Source organism: Pinus tabuliformis, chromosome 1_1 (assembly GCF_031772625.1).
Source record: "Pinus tabuliformis cultivar Carrire ecotype Pingquan chromosome 1_1, CPIR1, whole genome shotgun sequence".
NCBI classification, from domain to species: domain Eukaryota; kingdom Viridiplantae; phylum Streptophyta; class Pinopsida; order Pinales; family Pinaceae; genus Pinus; species Pinus tabuliformis.
This window is the reverse complement of record NC_142297.1, coordinates 805,541,438-805,549,669: the sequence shown is the minus strand read 5'-3', so window position 1 is coordinate 805,549,669 and position 8,232 is coordinate 805,541,438. Positions and strand designations below refer to the sequence as shown.

General features: G+C 37.8%; 1 protein-coding gene across 1 annotated transcript; it reads right to left on the bottom strand.

Annotated features, from left to right (window-relative positions):
- Window positions 1–2,728: 2,728 nt before the first annotated feature.
- LOC149216461 (uncharacterized) lies at window positions 2,729–7,340 on the bottom strand. The gene is made up of 3 exons (XM_089391206.1): window positions 6,675–7,340; window positions 5,036–6,542; window positions 2,729–4,949 (listed from the first exon to the last, which is right to left on the bottom strand). The coding sequence occupies exons 1-3, from the start codon at window positions 7,205–7,207 to the stop codon at window positions 2,952–2,954; spliced, it is 4,038 nt and encodes a 1,345-aa protein (XP_089247332.1). The 5' UTR covers window positions 7,208–7,340; the 3' UTR covers window positions 2,729–2,951.
- Between the last annotated feature and the right edge of the window lie 892 nt (window positions 7,341–8,232).

The window sequence follows — 8,232 nt, the reverse complement described above, 5'->3', positions numbered from 1 at the left end:
CCAAGGTAACTTCTATTAGATTACTTTTATTTGTTGTTATTGCTTTTGATTTTGAGGTAGAACAGATGGATGTGAAAACAACATTTCTTCACGGGGATTTGGAAGAGGAAATCTACATGAAGTAACCTGAAGGCATTGCGGTGAAGGGTAAGAAAGAACTGGTATGCAAGTTAAAGAAGTCCCTGTATGGGTTAAAACAATCACCAAGGATGTAGTATCAGAAATTTGATACATTTATACGGGGACTTGGCTTCACCAGAAGCAAAGCAGATCACTGTGTGTATTTAAATTAATTGGTGACTGTGTTATTTATTTGGTCTTGTATGTGGATGACATGTTGCTAGTTGGAAATGACAAAGAAATTATCCAATATTTGAAGACCCAATTGTCCTCCAAATTCGACATGAAAGATGTTGGTGCTGCAAACTATATTTTGGACATAGAAATTAAAAGAGATTGGGCAAAGAGGAAGCTCTGGTTAAACTAGAGGAAGTATATCGAAACAATATTGTAGAGATTTAATATGCAAGATAGTAAATCGGTGAAGGTTCCTATTCCTGTAGGTGTAAAGTTATCTATTGAACAGTGTCCCAAGACACAAGAAGAGGAAGAGAACATGCCCGTGTTCCATATGCAAGTGCAGTCGGTAGCCTGATGTATGCAATGGTCTGTACTAGACTAGACATTGCACATGTAGTGGGAGTACTGAGTAGGTTTATGTCAAAACCAGGAAAAAATCATTGGACAGCAGTGAAGCGGGTTTTCAGGTGTTTGCGTGGCACTAGTGCTTATGGTGTGTACTACCAAGGAAGACCAGGATTGGACAGAGTGTTGGATATTCGTGGCTTTGTTGATGCAAACTGGGCTGGAGATCTAGATCAGAGAAGATCAACAAGTGGGTATGTGTTTCATCTATTTGGAGGTGCAGTCAGTTGGATGAGTAAGAAACAATCTATAGTGGCACTATCAACTACAGAGGCAGAATACATGGCAGCCACTCATGCAAGCAAGGAAGCAATTTGGTTGCAGAGATTGTGTTCAAGTATGGGGTTAGTACAGGGAGCTATAAGGATAGACTGTGACAGCCAAAGTGCAATTTTCTTGGCAAATAAACCTGCATATCATTCAAAGACAAAGCACATTAATGTTTAGTATCACTTTGTGAGGGATATGATAGAAGACAAAAAGGTGTTGCTGGTAAAGGTGGACACTTTGAAGAATACTGCAGATGCATTGAAAAAATCTGTGAGCTCTGAGAAGTTCTCTTGGTGTAGAGAAACAATGGGCGTCGCAAGGATGGATAAATGACTCAGCTCTCTTGTGGCCCCCTGTGGAAAGAAAACAACAAGTGGGAGAATTTTGGGTTGTGTTATATTCTTTCCACGACTAGCCCAAGTGGTTAACCGGGGGGTTAGAAGGGGAGCGGAGCCCTCCCTCCGTTGCGCCAATTGCGTAGTGAGGAGGTCATAGGGGGTTTGAGGGGTGCAGGTAACCCCACTTTATGGGGTCCAGGGTAGTGTCTCGGAAAATTTTGGTTTTGGAACGTATGTTAGGTTGCGCTGACCCACCTATGGTTTTGTGCATGATTTTCGCACATGCTTTTGGACGTGATGGTTTTCAGTCCATGGTTTTGGACGCGATAGTTTTCGGTCCATGGTATTAGATGCTTCGGCATGTATAAATATGTATTATAACATTGAAATGAACATAATGAAAAATCAAGCTCATATTCCTGGTTTTGGGATCCAGGAGAAAATCTTTGTGTATATGTGTTATGCTCTCACATTTTTTATCTTACGTGTTTTAGAATTCATACGCAGATAATTTCTATATGGAATTAAAACCTAAAATTAAAATAAATATTATAATGAATTATGAAAAAATAATATTTCTTTCAAATAATTCATTTTTTCCTAACATAAAAAATATTTCACATTACCTTAAACATTTATTTACTATATTTTAAAATAGAAAATCAAATAAGTGATTAAAATTTACAACTTCAAAATACCAAGAAAACATTACGATTATATTATAATTAATCTTTAAAAATAAGCCTATGATGTAAGAATGATGACTATAAAATGATGACTATGATCTAAGAATGATGAATAAAAAATGATGAAAAATCAAATAATTATTTAAAATTTATAACAACAAAATATGAAGAAAATATTCCAATTATATTATAATTAATCTTAAAGAATAAGTCTATGATCTAAAAATGATGAAAAAAAATAGATAAAAACCTAATTTCTTTATTTTACTTATAAAAGTTGAAAATAAAAATGTATGGTGATGCATTATCTATATACACCACAACTAAAGGAAATAGATAAAAACCTAATATCGTTGGCCAAAAATATATTTCCTACTGTTATCCATTATCCGCATGCAGCACAACTTTAGAAAGGCATGGTTCAATGGATTGATTATCCAAATGTCTGGGTTGGAAACTCTTTTGGATGGCAACAAAATTACGTTTAGTAAAAGGCATCTGGATTATAAGTCAATCAGTGAAAGTATCAACCGTTTGTGGTCTTTTGAGCAAAGTTCAGAAGTCTATTGATGATAAGCATGGTCTCATGAAATATAAATAAAAATGTATTTATAGTTGATATTTTGAATTTTGTATTTTAAAATTGGGTTAACAGAGATAAAATTGAAATTTTTTATTTAAAGATAGAAAATTGTAATGCAATATAAAAAAAGTTAATTTTTATTTTAGAATTTTTTTTGAGTTGATTAAAAAATTTAAAAACTTTATCATATTTCAATTGTCAAACCCATTAGGGTAAAAACAATCATTACAAACCATCAAAACCAAATATCCAAAGTTAAAAGACATTTTAATAATCAACAAGTCTCCCTCTCCAAGAGCCTCACTTGGAGAACTTGCACTGACCACTATAGCCAGGCTTGCACATAATTCTCATTTTTAATATAGAAATTCAATATCTGCCACAAAAGAGATTCCATTGAACATCCTCCTCATCCTCCTTCAAAGATGCTATGTAGTCCTCCACGTTGAAGGAAAAATCATCTGTCTTTATTGGTTTCTTCAAAGATATCAAAGTTTCAGGACCTGGAAGCTCCTCCTTTTTTATACGAGTCGACCCTGTGATGTCCATCCTTTGAAGTTGTGCAAGGCCAGAAAGCCCTTCTATTTTGGTCAATGCACCACAATACCTTAAATGCAGAGTTATTAGTGCTGTTGGAAATGCTCCAACCTCCACCAGATTTCTACAACGGTAGATTTTGAGATGTTTAAGGTTGCGGCAAATACCTGCAGGAAATATTACCTGTGATATATCTGTGTGGTAAAGCTTTAACTCGTTGAGTTGAACCATGCTTAATAGCTCTTCTTCATCTCCTTCTGTCCTTTTAAATGGCAGTTCAATTAAAGGACACCTGCATACTGTTAAAACTTTCAGATTGTTCATCTTCATGACAGTTGGTGGTAGGTACTGTATTCCACATCTCGATATGTTCAACACAGTCAATTGAGTCAACAGGCCAATTGAATCAGGCAAACATTGAAGATTCTCGCATTTCCGAAGCCACAATTCCTTCAAACTCGTTAGATAACCGAGCGAAAGTGGAGGTACTTCCAACAAAGGCCCTCCTAATCTCAGGAATTCCAAATTTCTGAAGCATAAAACATCACTCGGCAACTCTTTGAGGTTTGTACCCACCAAATTTAATTTTTTCAGGGATTGTTGATTGCCAACTTGGGGAGGCAGTAATTCCATCTGGAAACAACGTGAGAGATCTAAGCATTCAAGCATGATTATGTTTCCAAGTGTTTCGCTGAAGATGGTCAAACTGCAGCATCCCCTCAAATGCAAATGTTTCAGTTGCAATAGATTGCCGAAGGAATTTGGAAGCATTTTCAGACTTCGACACTCAGTCAAATCGATGCTTTTTAGATTTGTTAAATGCCCCACAGAATTTGGAAGCATTTCCAAACTTTCACACCGATACAGAACGATGCTTTCTAGATTTGTCAAATTCCCCAGAGAATTTGGAAGCATTTCCAAACTTTCACACCCAGACAGATCGATGCTTTCTAGATTTGTCAGATTCCCGAAAGATTCAGGTAGCAATTCTAAACTTTCACACCAACTCAGATTGATGCCTTGCAAATTTGGCAAATCCCCTAAGGAATCTGGAAGCCGATTCAAATTCTGACACCTAGATAGATCGATCCGCTGGAGATTTGACAAATTTCCTAAGGAATCTGGAAGCATATCCAAACTTTCGCACGCCTTCAAATCTATGCTTTTCAGATTTGTCAAACTCCCCAAAGAATCTGGAAGCTTCTTCAAATTTTCACACCCAGCTAACTTAATGTATTGGAGATTTTTCAAATTCTCCAATGAGTTTGGAAGCATTTTTAAAAGTTCACACTCAGAAAAATCAATGTCTCGAAGATTTGTTAAATTCCCGAAAGAATTTGGAAGGATCTTTAAACATGCGGACCGAACAAAAATGTGTTGGAGATTTTTCAAATTCCCCAAGGAATATGGAAGAATCTCTAAACTTTTCCCATATATATGGATGCTTTGGAGATTTGTTAAATTCTCCAACGAATCTGGAAGCTTCTTCAAACTATCAAACCCAATTAAACGGATGCTTTGCAAATTTGTTAAACCCCCAAAAGAATCTGGAAGCATCTTCAAACTTTTACACTGAACCAGAACTATCTCTTGGAGATTTGTTAACCTACCGAAGGAGCTTGGAAGAACCTGCAAGTTGTTGTACGCTTTTAATGTTAGATATTTCAAGGAGCAAAGATCACAAAATTCTTCTGGTAACGATGCTAGAGGCACCCCCGCAGCATAAGAATATCCAGCTTCGATCTTTTCAAGGTGCTTCAACTGCCCTAATGACTTTGGAAACTCTAGAAGTGGCGCAGCAATATTCAACTCTCGCAACTGCAGAGGTACCTGCAATATTTACGTATGAATCAAAACAAATATAAAAAGCTACACTAAAAGAGATTATCACCTACAATGCATCCAGATCGACCTACCTGAGATTCGCATTGCCACAATCTTTCCAAATTTCTCCCAGACACTTCTAAAACTCTTAAATGGTGCATTGGAATCGAAGAAGGCAGTGAAGAGCAGGGACACTTATTCCAGCGGAGCCATAGGAGCTTTGGTAACCGGACCCAAGCCCATATGCTTTCAACAAAATCGCCTTCAGCTTCAAGAAGTTGCAATCTCTTGATTTCCAATACCTCATCACTGGAACTTCCATTCAATGTCAACAATTGCTCGCCCCAAGTATTTCTTTGGATGGACTGGGTAGCCATCCTAATTCCGCGCACTTCTGTCTGTTTGTGCTTTGAAAGCATTAAGCAATTGCAACAGAGTATGTGGAACATTACTTTGAATATAAAATCTTGAAAACTGTTGACACTTTCAAAGGTTGGGATGATTGAAACACTGGCAGGGGATAACTGCTCCAACAGATCAGGAAGGTTTTTAACCGGCCGCCAAAGACGACGCGCCATTAGAGTGTCAGCAATATATCTTCCCAGGTCCCTTAGGTGATCATGCATTATATTTTTATTTGCATCATCCACCTCCACGAGGCACTTGTTCTGTAAATTCTTAAATCCCACCAGACCACCCCATACTCTTATCCACATGTCCCTATCCTCTCCTGTGGAAAAACAAGCAATATCTAAAAATATTTGTTGCTCTTCTCCATTTAGGGAGTCATAACTGATTCTCAGTATCCTTTGGATGTCAGCAGGCAGTTGGTTAAGTCCATTTAATACCTCTTCCCAGTAAGATTTCTCACTTTCTCCACATAGAAGAGCCCCAAATACTTTCAAGGATAATGGCAATCCATCACAGGCCTCTAAAAACCCGTTCATCAAATTTTCAAATCCTACTGGCGGATATGACTGAGAAAAGGCATAAGAGCAGAAAATATGTTGGGAGTGTGGTCTATTGAGGCCGCTCAGGTGATAAATTGATGATTCAACAATGCTTGCACTTCTAAGCACACCCTTGTCACGAGTTGTAACCAAAATCAAACTACTGGGGTCAAGGACATCCTTAATTGGCAAGAAGGCATCCAGCTGATCGACATGATCCACATCATCTAATACTAAGAGAGTGTGAAAAGATGAGAGGTTTTTCTTCAGTATCTCAATACCTTCTTCAACCCTGCGAATTTTGATATCTCGACTTTTCAAATCACTAATTAGCTTGCACTGCAGAGAGTTCAGATTGCCTCTGGTTGCAGTTTCCCTCACATCAAATAAAAAGGAGGATCCATCGTAGTTTGATCTCCTACTGTTGAAGAAATATTTTGCCAGGGTCGTTTTCCCAACCCCGCCTAAGCCCACAATCCCCACAACCTTGGCTTCCGAGCGGTGTTCACACTGTTGCTGCAATAGCACCGTCCTTTCAAATGCTTCTAATTTTTCCCTCAACCCAGTTGGATATTTTGCCACATCCAACTGTGGTGGAGCTATTTTCAGCACTTTTTGCACCAATTTATCCAAGAGTTCGTATTCGTCCCTGAACAGTCGTTCAGGGAGTAAAAGTATAATGAGAAAAGCCTACCCGAGTTGTCATATATTTACCTAAATCAATCAACCCCAAAAAAATTAAAAACCTAGAACATTGATGGGAACAATGGCAGATACTCACCCCTTAAAGGCCTCCAGCTCCAAACCGCTTATATTGGCAACATCAGAAAGAGCCTTTCTCCATCGTTGAATTGTTTCAATGCCGTGTCGTTGCTTCTCTTCGTGTTTGTGCAGAGCTTTAGCGTACGGTCCATCTCTATCTGTGCCCGTCCACCCGGTCCACCGGAGATGCTCAGGCTTAACTTTGTGAAATACAGTAATAATGGTTTTTCCCGAATTTACCATTGAAATGAGTTCATCGAGGCACCATTTGGAGTCCGCATAGCCGGGAGAGAAAATTGCAATATGAACAGACGCCACTTGAATAGCTGCTTCGATCTGGGCAGGTATTTCTTGTCCAACCTGCATTTTGGGTTTGTCAAGAAAGACCTGTAATCCAGGTGAAGTAAGGCTACGGTAGAGAGGAATTGCAAAGGTTTCCTTAAGATCAGGCCCACGATGGCTGATGAACACATCGTAGTACTGAGAATAAGAAACCGATGCAGAACCCGCCAGGGAGGAGGAGGAAGCAGCAGCACAAGCATCATCTGCCATTGAAACTGGAATCTGGACGGATAGAGGTGAAAGGATACGAAGATGAGCAGGCACCGAGCTAGAAGAAGGGTAAAAGCGCAGGGAACGCAATGGGTGGATATAAAATGCCTGCTACTTTACCTTCCCCGAAAGGAAAGCGTCACGCGTTTGAAGAGAAGATGGATGATAGATGATGTGATTCTCAATATCGCTGTGCGTAACTACCACGCAATAGCATTTAGTGAAAGTTCTTTTTAACTTCATAATTTTTAAATCAAACACATTATACCATTTTTATTTGAAAATAGTAAAGTACGATTCAGAATTATGTATTTTTTTATTTAATTAGAATTAGAACTTTTGAAGAATTCGTAACTTGATTTCAAATATCTGTTGGCATCCGATATAATTATTTCATAAATAATATAAATAAACTAATTACAACATGAAAATATAATAATTATTATTTTATAAATACTATAAATAGAATTATTCCCAGATAAGTGCCCAAACAACTATAAGTTCAATTTTTGTGTTTGATCCTAGTCTAATTTTGAAGTTCAACTTTTGTGTTTGATCTTAGTCCAATTTTGAAGTTCAACTTTTGTGTTCCGGTCAATTTAATCATCCTCCTCCCCTCTACATTTGTTTCCTTGAGCAACTCCATCAAAAAACCCAATGGGGAGATCATTAGAGATTGTTATGCAACCAAATCACAAAACAGAAGAAAAGATAGATCAACAACTTGAGAATTAGCCTCTTCAAGGAGGCAATCCCCTTTACATCATATAAATGAACAATTCTTGGATGATACAAATGGCAAGACCTCCTTGGATGATACAATTCGGGTCACAATATAATCAGAGCCTACATAACAATAATAATATAAGGGTACAACAATAACAATAGTGTTTTTACACTAATAATGACAATAAGGGGGCTATATTAAGATTATAGGTACCTAACATGCCCCTCTCCTTCAAAAAGTGTTGTCCTCAACGCTTGAGTAGTAGTTATGAATGCTTCTGTATAACATTCTCATCCTC